Source organism: Psittacula echo (assembly GCF_963264785.1).
Source record: "Psittacula echo genome assembly, chromosome: 1".
NCBI classification, from domain to species: domain Eukaryota; kingdom Metazoa; phylum Chordata; class Aves; order Psittaciformes; family Psittacidae; genus Psittacula; species Psittacula echo.
In genome coordinates, this window is record NC_137735.1 from 127,807,552 (window position 1) to 127,825,080 (window position 17,529).

Genomic DNA, 17,529 nt, shown 5'->3' on the forward strand with positions numbered 1-17,529 from the left:
AACATTAAGAATGTTTTCACCTTAAAATGCCAGGAAAGGCAGGAACATGTATCAATGCCCCCTTTATAATATATCAAGGGAGGTGATTCTCCTTCCGCCCCAAACATAAGAATCCCTATTTCCCTATTTCTTAACTTTTTCAGGAAGGGTTAAGGTAGAAAGGAGTGGTAAAGCCAAGTAGGTGGTGGAAGAAGTAAAGATTCCCTGTTACTGTAGAAAAATACACACTATTGTATTCCCACAGTCATGAAATCAGTTAATTTTATAAGAAAACTAATATATCTCTTTTCCACACTTAGAACTTACTGACCGTAACTTACCAGATACCATATTCTAAAAGCCACTTTTCTTAGCTGTATTACTATATTTCATTTTTAACATGATTTCATACATGTTTACATATTGCACTTACACACATTGTATAAAGTTGTGAACATTTAACACTAAATAATTTAATTTGACTAGAGGCAGGAAACGATCTTATTTAGAAAACAAAAAGAAAGAGAAACAGTCAATTGATGCTGTAATTTTCACAAGTTATCAATCAAAAAATTCTGTTCTCTACTTAGAAATTATTTTTGGAGCTTCTTTAGGTGTTGTCTTTTTGGCAAGAAGTGAAGCGATATGTTTCCTGAGAATTCTGTCATTTTGTATTTTTATCCCTCCCCCAGTCTTACATTAAATTAAAAACAAACCAACCAACCAACCAAACAAAACTAAGCTGTAAGTGGTAAATTAATGACTATGAAGGAGAACTTAACCGGAAACTTTCTTGGCCTCTCAGGGGACCATGCTTTAAGTATTTTTCATAATTTGTACACGTAACTCAGTAAAATCTGTGCATATAAATGTTGCTTATAGTAAATTTATTGAGGTTTAATGAAATCCATTCTAGCATGTTTTGCTCTAATGTCCATAAACCCTTCCAGATTGTTTTATTTTGTTTAAAATTCCTTGTTCATGTTTTATACATCCAATGTAGACCACTGCCATTGTATGTGATGAAAACTGATCTTGCATTTCAAACTGTTCCTGTCGAAAACATGCTACAACGCGTGTTTCTCTCATAGGTTTAGATATTATTCCTCAGTAAAGACCACCTTTCTTCCATGAATGCTTAAAAGAAGAAAAATTAAGCATTAGCACACATGTGAACAAATGTACACATATCTCTTAACTGTTCCTCCAAAGCTCATTTACATCTACAAATGCCAAATACTACATCAAATTCCAACCATTTAACTCCTTTGAGAATTCTCCTGTACTAGAAAATTTCTAGGATGCTGTCTGCCAACTGAGTCCTTCCACTCAGGATCTTTCCATCTAGTTACACTCTGTAGAGTGAAGCTCTTTACAGAACGCAATGTAGCAACATAGTGTTTGCCCCTGCATGCAGATTTGATCTGAGGTGTAAATGTACAAGAGAGGTCACAGTTGCTCAAATATGGTCAGAAGAAATAAAAGCTATTTGTGAAATCCATGTAGCATAACAGTCTGGAAGTTACAGTATAAAACTGACAGAACAAGTACTTCTGCCTATGTGATTTTGGGAGACCAAGCTGCACATCAGGAAAGAAAAGAAAACGGGAAAGGAAAACAAAAAATACAAACCAAGAGAAGCCCAGTGTGAATGCTCAATGTTACATACTTTTCAGATTTACAGGAACAGACATACTTCCACCTTCAAGCTTTCTGAGACTGCCCATTCCTCTCACTCTACCACACAGCGTGAGACAGTCATTTTAGTCCTGGAAAGTCTTTTTTTTTTTTTTTTTCATTATATTTAGATGCTCATTTTAACCAAAAAGCATTACTTTTCAGTAGAGAAAGCATTCCATAGGAGGTGACTGTATCATAGTAATACCACTACTTTCTCTGGGTTACCATATAGAAAATGACAATGTAACATGCTACAGCTCCACTTTAAATTACAGGTTTACAGGTGCTTAACTGTACTTCTTTGAGTATTCTCCCTGGAGCCCAGTCAGGCAGAAGTGTGTGTGTTCGCATACCCATAAAATCCAAAAAGTAGAGCCTTACAAATTTACCCCAGGTGAAACCTAATATGAACCATGAAAGAGAAAGGATAATACCTTTGACACCATGCTGCAATGCATGACAGTCATCTTGTAACCAGTGGCCTGCCACTGATGTTTATTACTGTGTCACACTAGTTACAGTAAGGCTAGTTGTACTGTAGAAGACAAACATCTTAAAAAATAAGTATAAAAACTTAAAGCATTGTCCCCGTGTTTTTATAAAAACAAAATCAACATTTCTTACATCTAAAATGAGTGCTGAAAGATACAAATTAATAAAGTTATTGAGCAAATAAAAATGTATATCTGAGCTACCTTTTCATACAAATAAGGCTCAGCCACATTGTATCTCTCATACTCAGCCTCAGCTAACGAGTTTTGGCAACACTGTTCTTTGCTGAATATTCCCATTGGCATCTGTCATTTGTGACAAATTAGTCCTCAGTTTTGAAGCTGAGCTTGAAGTCGGAGGTAACTTGGAAATCGACGTTATAGCACCAGTGCTCTCTGTAATTCTCTTTGCTGAAGCCTTTTCCCCAGTTGGAGGTTTTGGCAACCGTCTCCTTAGCCACGGATGCCGCAAAGCCTGGCTAGGTGTCATACGAACAGCAGGATCCCATTCTAAACACTGTTTTAAGAAGTCCAGGAACAAGGGATCATCACATCCCTTTAATGCATTACCCCATTCTCTGCTCTCTGGTGGGCCACGTAGTTTTCCTCTTCGAGAGCGTCCACCATTAAGTATTACAGAGCCATCAGACAAGGTTGTGATGCTGCAATAGCGGGGATAACCCTTAGAACTCACAAAGTTTTTGGCTCGCTTGGATGTATCTAAGAGTTTTGGAGAAGGCATGCCTAATAGCTCAATCATACAAGCCAGCTGGTCTCCTTCATCTTCTCCAGGTAAAAGTGGATAACCAGTCAGAAGCTCTGCCAGAATACAACCCAAGCTCCACATATCTATGGGCATCCCATAACGGGCACCAAGGATGACTTCAGGTGCACGGTAAAAACGTGACTGAATGTAAGTGTAGACACGCTGATGCTCATAACAACTTGAGCCAAAATCAATCACTTTGATACCACTTCTACCCTGTTGCTTCAACAGAATGTTCTCAGGTTTAAGGTCACAGTGAATGATTCTGTTTTTGTGCAAAGCATCCAAGCACTGCAAAATTGAGTGGGCAAACTTGCGGACCAAAGGCAGGCTAAAGCCCTGAAACTTGTTTTTCTTTATCAGTTCATACAGGTTCATGCTCAGCAATTCGAATGTCATGCAGATATGGCTGCGGAATGTGAAGTTTTCCAACATGTGGATAACATTCATGTTGTTATCCTTATCTTGCTTCCGGAGATGCTCCAGGATCTTAATTTCTTCCGCAGCTTGGCGGTGGAAACGTTTTTCATTTCTCACCACTTTTAGTGCCACATGCTGATGCATCTTGTGATCATAGGCCTTCACCACTTGCCCAAAGCTTCCCTTCCCTATAACTTTCAGGACTTCATACCTGTATGCAATATGATCATGGGGTACTTGTATATAAGACCCTTGGTCATCATCATACCCACAGTTGTTTGAACCGCCAATCACACCTTGCCTCTTCTTTGCGTTTGGACCCAAAAAGTATATTTCAGGGTAGCTAAAAATCTCATGATGCTCAAAAGCTGTTAATTTTTGCATGTATTGCTTCATTGCCTGCTCTGGTGTCATAACGGAGGCTTTCATCTTCCCTGTTCCATCTGTAGATTTTAAAGAGCTGGAGCTCCCTTGTCGTCTGTGAGCACTCTCTGACTGTCTGTCCTGAACCACTGGCAATCCAGATTTGCCTAACGTTGTAAGTCCATTTGGCTGCGTTGTCAGAACCGTCCTCTTGTTACTATTATCTTCAAACAGCTGCTGAACCTGGATTTGTCCATGGCTACCAACATGGAGGTGCTCATTCATTGTGTGCTTACTGCCTCCAACCTAAAATCGAAAATAAATACATATCCAGTTAACAAGAGAGGCATGAACTCTATGCTTCACCATGTATTCTGCAACCCGCCATCCTGCCTAAATCACCTCAAAACTGAGTATTTTCTTAGAAGACAGTAGTCCACAGATAATCCAAAAAAAATAAAGCACATATACTGTGATTCTGCAGGGCGCTATTAAATTCTTCAGATCCTTGTTTTTCAAATGCTGCTTTCACAACTCTAGATTATTTGCAACTAGGCAATCACAGATGTGCTACCATGATAAGCTGACAATTACTCCAAGGAATCATCAAGGAAACAGCCCTGTAACATCAAGAAATATGCTTGAAGGACCTCAGACTTTACAGAATATAGTAGCACTTCTACTGATGCTGGAGATCAACATACAATGCCTGCTAGAACTCACATGGCTAAGGCTCTCCTAGTCACCTGTTCTCAGAAATCAACATTTTAACTTGTTCCTGAATTTGCTGTATACCAAAAGCTCCAGACACAATTTTAAGCAATAACATATGTTCTGTGACATGCACAAAGAGGAAAAGAACCTGAACATATCTGAAGTTCAAGAGATACCATTTACTGCTTGCAATTGAGGCAGTTACTATTCAGTAAAGCATTCAGATCAATGAAGCACAGACACACCCTTTAGCACCTTCCCAAGCCAGTCTTATAATAACTTTTATCCAAGATGAAGTTTGGGGCCTGATGCATGTTTGAGTAGAAAGAAAATCTTTGCCTTGAGGAATATGCAAGTAACTTTATTTTAAAGGAACTGAAAAAAGGGATTAGTTGATTTTAGAAACTGAATTTGTTCTTCACAGTTTTCACAAGGGAATAAACAGGAATATCCAGCATTTTCAAGCAAACGAACACCAGAAGCACTGGGGTGTGAAAAATCTTGCTGAAAACCTGTTATTTTTAAGGTGAAACAAGAAATTTATGAGCGTATACCTGTCACTAAAATAGCTGTCCTTAGAATTCCTCATTTGCTCTCAAGTAGAGGATAGTTAGTCTTCTGCCTGGTTTTACACAAATGTGGGAAGATTTCCCCTTCTGTCTCTCCAGCTGATTCACCAGTCTTAATATTTATGCCAAATTACTAGCCAAAAGTTCACTGATACTGTCAGACAGATGATCAAGCCAGGGTTGAGAGCGCTTCTAATCTGAACCTTACCTTTTCTAAACAGCTAAGGATAACACATTCCCTGTTCACTTAAGGTTGCTGAAACAAAATCAGAAGATGACAGTAGTGTGCTGTGATATGAGGCAATGAAATCTGTGCTGCAACTGCAGTAGTGCTTCCTAATGAGAAAACCAGGACATGGAACACAGACTCTTAGCATACTTTGTGCTTCTGTTAAGGTCTCAGTCTGATATGGTAGAACCCTGTTTTTGTAAATTAAGTAACTTGTTCCCAAGGAGTAGTTAGCTGGACACCAGCTTCACCTTTGGATAATACTTTTAAGCTTGCATCTCTGAAACTCACACAACGTAAAACCAAGATCTCTCGGAGACTGCTTCTGCTGAGTTCACTACTCTTCTGATTCCATTTTGACTTGCTTTGAATAACTGGTTCATTTTATTTCATCACTACAGTTTGACTGTGGATGTTTATCTGAAGATCAATTTGGGCTCACGCTATCAAATTTGATCAATCTCATAGAAAGAGTTACCAAACAACTGCAATCCAGAGCTAAGACATCTGTGACATTTAAGCAAAGCAAAGATACATGGGATAGCAACATCCATTCCCTTCCTAGTTTGAGGCCTCAAAAGCACCAGGAATTAATCAGCAAGGGGACTTAACAAGCCTACAGGTAATTCCTTCAGATCAAGTCTGAAGCGCACTGCAGTAGCAGTTTCCTGAAAGGCTGCCCTGATCCTCCATATAAGCAGCAGTTACTGGGGAAAAAACAGGTAATTCGGCCTCAAGAGCTGCTAAATGATGCATCTCAGAAGAACCAGATCTAGTTAGTAAGATGTATCAGAGGCTCAGCACATGCAGTACTGCAGAACTGTAAATATATGAAATGCACAATGAAGCAGCAGAATAACTGTGCAGATTACAAGTACAGGTACAAATGTTTCTTCTGTGGCACTGGTTGAACAACAAAGCAGAACACATCAAGACAAAGGGGAGCAGACAATACTGATGTACAGACAATGAGAAAGAAAAGACCATAGTGGAGAAAACCATCTTTAAGAATTCTTAACCCAAGTACACATTGCCACAGTTCACATCTTGAATTAGTTTGTTGGGTTTTTTTTTTTTTCACTTGAGTCACCTGTTTTCAGAATTAACTATTTTCTGCCCTTCCTAAGCACTGCTTGTTTCAACTGATGTACAGGGGAATTCTTCAGTTATTTGCTTTGTATCAGGGCTAGGAAATAAAAAACAAACATTTGTCTACTCTCATCAGCTACTAAAGAGTTCCTTTTACCTAAAAGCATGTTTGCAAACACATTCTAAAGTGTAAACCATGTAGCTCTGCTTCCTGCACCTTCAGGCAGCCTCATGGTTTCTCTTGCTGCTCACAGCCTGGCTTTTTTTTTCCCCAAGCAACAGAATGAAATCACCAGCATTATCCCAGCTTCACCCCAAATCCAAAGTGACCGGTTTTGCCAGTTTCAGCCAACTGCTGCTTGGGAATGCAAATGCAGATGCAGACAGTAGCACTAGTTTTCTTTGTGGAAGAAAAGACACCAAATGAGCACAGGCTCTATTCCAAAAGCTGTCGGGGAGAAGAGAGTTCACTCTTCTTCTCCCCTCCCCCCCCACCCCGAGGCATTTCCAGGCTATCAGATATACCACAACCACAAAGTCAGTATGAAAAATGGACTTTTCTCATCTCAGGGTACTACCTGCACAAGAATCACCACCTCTTCTTCTATTTCCAACCTGGATTAGGGCTGGATTCTCACCAGCCCTTTGTTCTGCCTATCTGCTTCTGGCTACAAGGCTGACTGAGATTGCTGTCAAGTTCAGGCTTGCACCTCTTACAAGCTCCACAGGCTTCACCAATGACGTTGTAAGTTCCCTGAACCACAACTAATGGGCTTGGGAAGCTACAAAGCACTACAGACTTCTAGTCCAGTACCAAACTGTTCACAGTACTCAGAAGCTCCATCAGCCTCTCATTCGACACTGTTAAGTCTGAGCTGCTTGTAACACATTGCACCTTTACTTCTGCCTGTAAATTCCAGAACCAACAACCCACACAGCTGACAACCTGCATGTACTTATGCATCCTACTTATATATTTGACTGCCTGCGCTCACACCCATCTACACCTTCTAAGATTTACATATTTTTATAGCGCACATCATCAAAAACTTCCTGATGTGCACACTTCTCCATAAAACATACTGCAATAACAGGTAAGCTTGAACTCAAAGAACCGATCTTCCTGCATCTTCTGTCAACATCAATTACGTAACAGCAAACATTGCAATGGTGGATTTTTTCCTCTCTCAACAGTTTTTCATTACTTCAAAATCACCCCTAGATTTTGCTTTAACTTTGGTTTGCTCAGTTTACGGAAGTTGATGACTATGCTAAAAACATTCACCTAACCTTTGAAGTACAGACACTAGGCAAAACAAAAAACCCAAACCCAAACACCTTCTTTTTGGGGGTGGCAGTGCTTGGGGTTTGGGGGTTTGTTTTCACATATGGGTTTAGGGACAGAAGTAGAACAGTAACTTACTATACTCAGACTACAGACCTGTAACAGCACAGAATTAGCATAAAACTGAGTCCATCAAGCCAACAAGAAGACAAACCAGTTGACAATTCCTTTGCAGTAACACACAGCCAATGCAATGGTCTGTTTCAAAACCCTCTACAAGACTACTGCTACTCAAAAAAAGCATATCACAGAAAAGGAGATTTTGCTGTCAACCAGACTCTAAAAAGGTTTATTAAATTAACCTTATTAATAAAGCAATCACAATGGCCTGCTGTAATACTACACAGGAGTAAGACGTCTTTATCTGATTTTTATATATATATATATATATAGTGTTCCAAAGCAGTAACTTCATTAAAGAATAAACATTCCACTATATACCCCTTTCTTTACAGCATTTCTGGGCATGCCAGTTTCAGCCCTACTGTGTCTGACATGCTACAGGCACACAGTATCAGGTGTAGCATGCTTCACTGACTATTTTGTTGACTGCAGCCTGAGCAAAGGTACAAAGGCCTTTTTTAACCCGATAAATTAATTCAACAGCATTCCTCTGTTCAGAACTAAAAATAATGTGCTAATTATTACAATAGCAATAATACAGGATTATCATAATGGTTTTATTATGAGCATGGGTTTACACACCAAAAGAGACTAAGCCCTTGTCCTAAAGAGCCTGTAGCTCAACAACAGCTGTACTAAAACCACATCATTTGAATTTTTTTGCTGATGTCATATCTGATCCATACAAGCTTATTTTTTTGAAACTTAATTTTGACTTTATATAGCAGATATTTTCAGACAGAACTAAGCCTCAAGAGTGATCCCAATTCCTAATTTTTTTTCCTCCTGTCAGAACTACATGGATGCAGTAAGTCTGAGGACTTCTGGGACACCCTACATGCATTACACATGTTGAAACAAAAAAAGACAGTCAATGCAAACTAAATTGAACCCTTCAGGTAAGCTGAAGTGTACACATACGAGAGATGTGCCCAGATGCACAGCAGTCCCCACAGCATAGTCACCAACTGTGGGAGAACATATTTCAAAGTCCCCCATTAAAAGTTAAGATAGCTTCATATTCCCCTTAGACATAAGTTTAATATAGAAGAAGAAACATCCAAAGAAATCTAAATGTAGTGAAGTACAGATCATGACAGTAATTTCCACTCAAACATAACAACATTCCCTGTGGCAATTTATTACATGAGAGCATCACAACTGCAAGATATTTTCATTGGTTTTGCCTGCTCTAAAGCAGTGGCCTGCAGTAAAAAACTGCAGCATGTGACCCACTAGATCTTCACATTTAGTCCAGGAATCCCTGTTCTGCTACCATGTGAACTGCTTTTTTAATAAAATTTAAAATTTTTAAGATTAAGACTGAATGACTGATGCAAAAGTATATGGACAGACATTCAACACTGATTTCAAAACAAAACAGGCCTTGCTGTAGGGAAATCTTACAAAGGAATTGAAGAGGGAGTGCACTGAATCATGCACTGTAAATGGGCTGTTGTTACAGTACTAGACAGGAGGAGAAAAAGATTAAGACTGCTTTATTGCAAGAAAAACAGGAAGAGTGCAGAACTCAGGGATATGTGCCAAATAAGAATAAACAGAGATAGAGGTAGGCAGAATACAAGAGACAAGAGTCTGGGAGAGGGACTCACAGACGGGTGGGGATTTACACAACCAGAGCAGCAGGCAAGCAAGATAATCTCTACTGCAGCATGTCAAGTGGATGTAGGAACACCATAATGAAATAGGAGACTGAATGGAAGAAAAGTGCCAGTCGTCAAGGCCAGAACATAAGACTTCAAAAGAGAAAGCAATGACTTTGGAGAAGAAAAAGAAGAGGACAAAGGGCTAGAAATGAGTTCTTGTTTTCCACCATGAGCCCAAAAACATAGTCAGGGATGGGAGCAGACACAAATAAGGCCAGGATGAAGCCACAATTTCAAAACAAACAAACAAACAAAACCAACAGCCTGCTTAGCAACAAAGGCTGCTGTGACTGCAGAGACTGCAGCTAAAACCTCTGCCCTGTTATACAAAGCCTGGGTAAAACAACATCTTCTCCCCTTCTGCCCATGTGGCTGGTTTCTACCAAACGATGAAACTTCACCTGAAAGTAGGATGCCACAGTTTCACAAGAGGCTAGATCACAACTCGCTACTGCAAGAAATACAACAGGTGGCAGATTTATTCTCTGTCTGAATTAAAAGAAAAACTTTCTAGCTTAAATAAAAACCCATCTTCAGCCTCTGTCTCTCTTCACAACTAGTATATGCATATACAATGCACACATTTACATCCAACCACCAGCAATTTCAACTATTCAAGCCAACTACAGCTCCTGCAAGTTTCAAACAGAAAGATAAATGTTCCCCATTTTTTGTTATTACAGAAGTCACGTAGATATACAACAGGGATGAGAACAGAATAAGCAAATGATCACAAAGAAAGAAAACAGTTTAGGAACACTGAAATGTTCCATTTTAAAAAGGCCTGATTGGAGGAAGTAGTGGGATGCAAAACCAATTATTTCAGTCAGGGTCAGCTGAGGTCAGCAGGCCTGAAATTTACAGAACAATCACATAACAGATACCACCCTTTTTCTTTTATTTTTAGGTTAAAATACAGCATTCTGATGTCACATCTGATCCTCACCACAAAAAGTTAATGTTAGCCACCCACAAAATAACCACTTACAAAATTCAGAAAGGCAGTCTGAGGTATTTCTGTAACAGTACCCAAGGCTAAATAAATACTGTAGAGTAAGCTCTGTATCACAAAAGAAAGGCAGAGTTTCTAACAGTCAGAATCTAGAGAGACATGAAACACAGCAATATAATGCTTGGCCACCTCTGTGTGCTTCCATAAATATTTCATCTCTTATGTATATATACACACACATGCATATAAGCTATAAACATACGCATACATATACAACGATGTATAAAAATACTCGAAATACAGAAATGTAACTTGAACACCCCTTGCATGCTTTCATAAAGACTTCATCTTTATATATGTAGGTATATATGCAGACACTATATGTAATACACACATACACATACAAATCTATGTATAAAAATACCAAAGTTCTGTAGTTCCAGATTAGTAAGTACTCCCAGATATATAGCTGGACCACTATGCCTTTACAAATCCTAAATTAAGTCTGGGCTCTATTTCATGTGGGCCCCTGTTATTTCAGGGCCCATCTGCATGTGCAGTTTTATGACTGGCATCCAGGCTGTCTGCACCACATTCTTTTTTTTCTGTTTTTATAAAAACATTAAGCTGCTGCCCCAACCCTAAAGTCAACCAGCACTTAACTGGCACATGAATGTGAAAAAAATTAGCCTTTGATAATAATGAACAATTCAGACACATACCCTAGCTACATAAATATACAATTATGTTGATCTCAAGTATGCAGCTCTGCCTTGAATTTGCAGAATATTCATAACTGCTTTTGATAATACCCTACATATAGTGATTTTTTTGCCTTTTGTTTATGCCAATTCTTTCTATAAATGGATTTGAATAAGATGCTTCTACTCAAGGTACATAGAAAGTCACTGAAACACTAACACCTAAATGCACAGTTTCACCTTCCACTAGCCCATAATCACATTACCATTTAAAGCTCTGCCATATGTTTACAAAGATAGTATGTGAGCATTCATGAAGAATTCATTAGTTCTAAGGAAAGTATGCCATCAATGTCTTTCAGGTCAGTATGAAATCCCTCATAATTTAAAAGGAAATGTATGCAATAAAAATTTCAGATATTTAATGATAACATGACAGCATATAGATACCTCCCTCTCTACTCTGTCATGCCTCCAGGACAGAGATACCCTCTCTCATCCATATATAGTGGCATACTTGGGAAGTTTCATTCCTAGTAGATTAACTATAAGTGGGAGATAATGTGATATATCACAGAACCGGAAAATAACATCCTTTTCATGCCATCAGTGCTTATTTCTTTAGGTAAACTACTGCAGTAATAAAGTCGGATTTATCCAATCATTGTCGACGAGTACAGTGACAGCTATTTCAAGGGAAGGGCAGCTATCGGCCTGAGCTAATCAGACATATACGGGGAGAGCAGTCTTCATTTTTCAATGCAGTTCACTTTAATCACAGTGACTAACTTCATTGCCAAAACAATGTAATCTCAAAAAATGGATTTACCAGAACAGCTCCTCTGTGCGAGTGTGAGAGATCGAATTTGTCACTGAAAATGAGACACAAAACCAGACTGAAGGGGGCTGGGGACGGGGAAAGCTGCTTCTCAGTGCAGCCACCGAGTCCCAGCCTCACAACAAACGTACATTTGATCGGAGTCTGCAGAAATTAAATGCACTTTGCTCAAGCACCAAGCGCCTCGTCAGGAGGCACGGGGCACCCGCGGCGGCGCCCGTGAAAGCTCGATTCCGTCGTGGGGGACACCCGGCGAACGCAGAGTGGCGGCTCCGCAAGCCGCCGCGGCCGGACGACCCTTCCCCCAGCCCCCGCCCCGGCCCCCCGCCCCGAGCCCTGGCTCACCGTGTGGGAGGCGTTGCTGGCCCTGAGCGGCGGCAATGCGAGGGGTGACGGCGGACCGGTCCCAGCTCCTGCCCGGGGGACCCCGGCTCCGGTGCCCGGGGAAGACTGCAGCGGGCGGCCGCTGTCCCCTGCCCTGCCTGCGGAGAGCAGAGGGGTGAGCGCGGAGGGCAGCGGCGGCCCCTCAGGCAGCGAGGCCGTCGGGGGGCGGCAGTGGCCCCAGCGTTTCGCCGGCACCGCCGCCCGTCTTGCTTCAGGCAGAAGCCATTAAAAGCTAATCACCGCCGCGGCGCACACACGCACCGATCCGGCTAATAGCGCGGGCGGGCCGTGCTCGCCCGGCTAAACCCTTCATCCGAGATTAACCCGCCACCAGCAGGCGCCTAACCGGGAGAGCGAGCTGGCTCTGCCCCGCACACGCCTCGGGGCTGGACGGCCGCCCGCCAGTCTTACCCTCTCCAAACCCCCACCCCGAGCCGTCTGGCCCGGAGAAATCGCGGCGCAGCCGGAGAACCGCCAGGAGTTCACAAGTCTGCAGCGGCAAGGGCAGGCGAGCACCGCTGCCCCTGTCAGACGCGGCCGCTCCAACAAACGCAGCGACTCCCGATTTTCCCCGGGTCGTTTCCCCAAGTGATTCCTCTTCCCCCCACCTCTCTTCCCCGAGGCGAACTCGCCACCCTGCACAACAACGGCACGCCGAAGCCGACCACGAAGCCCCCCGCCGACCCCCGGGCTCGGTTGCCGGGGGGAGGGTGGATCATTGTTCCGACGAGCACGTCCCCGCTGCGGCGGCGGCAGCAGCCAAGGAGCGGCCGAGCTCACCCCCCTCCCAGCCCGCACGGCCCGGCCCGGCGCGTCGCGGTGGTGTTCACAGCAGCCCTCTGCTTACCGGCTGGGTAGACAGCACCAGCGGCGGCGCTAGCTGAGGGCTTTCTGGTTAACATGGCCGCTGGAGAGGAGGGAGAGGAAAAGGCATGTCAGGGTGGCTCTCCTCCGCTGCTCCTCGGCCTCTCCGGTCGGCAGCTGCCTCTCTTCTCCGATCAGCTACACCCAGACCCGTCCTCCGCTGCATCCCCTTGGCCCCGGGCCGGCCGGACAGACCCTCCAACGCTTCGCCGTCGCCTCCCGCCGCCGCAGCAGCAGCAGCTGCGCCGCCGCCGCAGCCCCCGGCCCAAGCTCATCACCTCCCCCGCCCCTCCCCGGTCGCCCCGGTCCCCTCGCACGGAGGAGGGGGCAGTAGAAGGCGGCCGGACAGGGCCCTCCTCCTCGCGCGGCGGAACAGCGACAAACAGCGTACCGGAGGGGCAGTCCCCGCCCCGACCACCTCCTCCCTCCCTCCCTCCGTTCTGCCCTTCCCGCCGCTCCCTCCCCTCCGTTACCGCTCCTCGGCGGCGGCGCGGCCCGCCGCTCCCCCCGAACACCGGCCCTCCCTCCCCACCCGCCCAACGGCCGCCTCCCGAGCCCCCCGAGCCCAACGGTCACCCAGCGGTGTCACAGCCATGTTGGCCGACAGTAGACAGCCTGCGCCGCTCCCCACTGCCTCCCGCCCCGCGCGGGGCAGGGCAGCCCGGCCCGTCCGCAGCTCCGACAGCGCCGGTCTGTGCGGCGGGGAGAGGGCGACGTCGAGGGGAGGTCGGCCCTTGTGTGGAGAGAGAGGAGCTGGGCATCACCGACTGCTCAGGCAACGGGGGTTACTGCTGTCAAACTGTGAGGACAAAGGTGGCACCGTGAATAACCTGAAACGTGTAATGGGATGCAATACTAAAAAATGGCAGGAAGGGAAAAGAGCTTTTGAGGTTACCCTGGAATCCTGAAAGACCTTTTGGGATTGCCCTGGAGTCCCCAGTGCCTCAACCTAGGATGAGGGAAATGAAATTGCGTGTGGCATTATTTGCCTTGTTTTCTAAACTGTACAAAGTGCTTTGTGGAGTACAATGCTTTGAATTCCTGGTTTGTCAGTTTGAGCATCATTACTGCCAAAAATAGATATCTAAACAATTGTTCAGCTTGGGACAGCGTTGAAAGAACTCTCCTGCCTGCCCTCAACCCTTTTTAAGTCTGTACAGACCACGCATATTTGCCTTTTTGAAGCTGCTGGTAGGTATACAGACAGACCTCCCTTCGTCCCCTTCCACAGAAAAAGGAAAATAATTCTCCCGTTTTCCTATGCCTAAGCAACAGAAAAAAAATAAATATCCATCCCTTTGCCTCTTCTAGTGATACAGATAGATGCATAAACAAACACGTTTCCTGTACTGGTACACAGAAATAAACAGTCTCCTTAACCTCTCCTGTCATGCAGAGAAAACAATCATACCTTCTCCCTTCCACACCCACCTAATCGCTTCCCTTCGCTGTAGCGGAAAGAAAGCTTTGTCTTCTTCAAATCCCCCCATATGTACACAGGCACTCCCAGTGTCCCTTCCCCACATCTGCCAGGTGTACAGATGCTGTTTACTAATTGCTGTAAGTATTTTCTCATCATTTTTACACGCAGTGTATGCACATCAAAAATACCTGTGTATCAAACACTGTGATAACATTAGTGTTGTTTGTGAGATGCCTTAAGTGTTGTGGGAATGGCAAGAAAAAGATACTTTTCTAGTTAATCTAAGGAGGGGAATGGGAAAGAAGCTTGTTCACATTCAAGCTGGGTAAGAAAAAATGAAATTACTATCAATTATCTTTTTGTAGGGGTTGCAGGAGCTCACACTTCATCTTCCCTGTCAAAGGCACAGACAGCTTCATGCATGTTCTAGGGTTAGTTATACCTAAATACCAAGATCAGAGAAAGCCCATCGGGTGTCCTGTTTCAACCCCTTTCCAGTCAGATTCCATTCACAGTATGCCTTCCACAGTTTGTCCAAACAATCTGTGACCACCATGAATACTGTGTGAAAAATTGAATTAGTCTATCACATAGCAAACAGTCTTTTAATTGAGTCAGTGGGAGCACATTACGTTGGTACCTGTCCAGCTATTCCCTTTCTAAAACTGTGTGTGTTGTAAGCTTTTGGCATTAGTCTTTGAGCCTCTGAGAGTGCGTGGGCCTGCCTAGATGCCTCTCTTCCTCTCGCTCCGTCTCTTTCCTCATCTGCAATCCATCCTGCCATTTGCTGTCATGGACAGTGCCTGATGGAAGCTGAAGTGGAACTCAAGCTGAGGGCATGACCATCTTGATTCCTTCTGAATGTAGTACAATAAATTTCAGTTTAAAAGCCTGTTTCATGTAGGATTCAGGTTGCTAAAGAAAAGGAACATGCTAATGTAATTGCAAAAATACCTTGGTTGCAAATAAACAGCCGTCTTCAAAATCATAGTCTCAGATGTACAAAGAAAAGAAAAAAAACAAAACCTAAATACTGAAAGACAAAGCAAGGATTAATTCTTTCACGCCAAATGTTACACTCAGGAATCTGAACTGTGTCCATTGTGTGGCCACAAAACTTTATTCTTTCTGATACTGGCCAACTGAACATATCAGCACTTTCCCAACCAGTACTATACAAGATGAGATCAACAGACTTCAGTTCCCAGGACAGAAATAAGAATTCGGTACCTGACAGGAGAAAGTGTACAGTGCTCAGAAATTAGAGAGCAAAATGCATCATTTTGTGATCCTTTTTCCTGCTCCATCAGCTTTTATTACTCAAAAGTGTGAAGTAACCTGTAATGACAGAAGATTAGTCTTCCCCTTCTTGCAAAAAAAAATCTACTGAGTGTTCATAAAATCTACTGAGTGTTCAGACTACTTAGAATAGTTTCGGTTGGAAGTGACCTTTAAGGATCAAGTAGTCCACCCCACTGCCACAGGCAGGGACACCTTCCACTAGACCAGGTAGCTCAGAGCCCCTTTAGATACTGGAAGGCTGCTTGAAGGTCTCCCCTGAGCCTTCTCTAGGCTGAACAGCCCCAACTCTCTCAGCCTGTCTCACAGGAGAAATGCTTCAGCCCTCTGATCATTTCTGTAGCCCTCCTCTGGACCTGCTGTAACAAATCCAACAGGTATTTGCAAGGGGCTTGTAAGGCAGTGTCATTAAACCACTTTTTTTTAAGAGAATTGTACAAAAAGAGAGAGCGGAAAGGGCCAACTCAGTGGGACACAGGCAGTACTGTTTCTGCACCACCATGGCCACCTAAAGAAGGAGGTGAACAGCTCAGCAGCTGGAGGTGCAGCTGGGATCAGGAGGCTGCTTGCTGCAGTTCTCTTGAAGAGGCTTATGTTGAGCTGCTATAGATCCCATCCTCCCATGATAAACTGTACAAAGTGTCCTAGAACAAAAATTAGCAACTATTTGGTAAAAATAAAGAAGTTAAAAAATCACAACCATTGAATAAGAAAATTAAAATTCATTTTAAAAAAGAAAGAAAAAAACCCAGAACCAGAATAGTCTAGAATAAAACATGTTATCTGTAAAACCTTGTCTAAAAGTACTCCTGCCCACATAGTACATTAAAATGCATTATTGAGGATAATATGCTAGTGCATATTAGAAATACAGAACATGCTGTGTTTCTTGAGCCATTCGGTCAAGAAGTGTGCCCTTGTGACCAAGACAGATATTAATTCCAAGCAAGGTGTGGGGGGTTACTGAGGTCTGTTCTTGCCAGGGTGCCTTGGGACCCAGTTCATACTTGTTGTCCTGTTACAGTGCTGTACCTCCTTAGCATCACTGTGAAATCTCCCGTGCCAGTCCTCTTACCTCTCCAATGCAGATGCTGGTTAGGGTTTAATTTAATGGGGCTTTGATATGTAGTTGCAGGGCAAGAGAGGCTGGCTGATCAGTCACACAGCGTTTCTGCCACTGTGGTGTTAGCAAACACTTCTGTGGTCAGACATCAGGAATTCCTGAGAAGCCATGCATGTCCAAAGCTGCAGTGATGACTCTGGGGGCTCCCACAGTGACAGGTGCAGCGGTTGCTCAGCACCCTGCTATGCTCTGACTGTTCTCAATGGGCACAGTAAACTGTTCTGGGTGTAGATAAATGACCGCTAGGTAAAGCAAATACAAGGCTCCTCAGACATGATAGGGATAGAGGACATGGTGCTTAGGGACATGGTTTAGTGGTGGACTTAGTAGTGTTAATGGTTGGATTTGATGATCTTAAGGGTCTTTTCCAACCTAAATGGTCCTATTATTCTATGAAAAGGAGAGGTAAGACAAGCCTAGAACAAAGAAAGTAAAAATGTGGTTTTCTGCTACCTTTTAATCATCTTCTCATGTTAAGCAGAATTTGCATAAGAATGAGAATCTATACTC

At 43.3% G+C, this 17,529-nt stretch overlaps 1 protein-coding gene across 1 annotated transcript; it reads right to left on the bottom strand.

Moving 5' to 3' along the window:
- Window positions 1-2,403: 2,403 nt before the first annotated feature.
- DYRK2 (dual specificity tyrosine phosphorylation regulated kinase 2) lies at window positions 2,404-13,212 on the bottom strand (the record flags this gene model as incomplete). Its single annotated transcript, XM_080624590.1, has 3 exons — window positions 2,404-4,005; window positions 12,272-12,408; window positions 13,158-13,212. The coding sequence occupies 3 exons, from the start codon at window positions 13,210-13,212 to the stop codon at window positions 2,404-2,406; spliced, it is 1,794 nt and encodes a 597-aa protein (XP_080480716.1).
- Window positions 13,213-17,529: the final 4,317 nt, after the last annotated feature.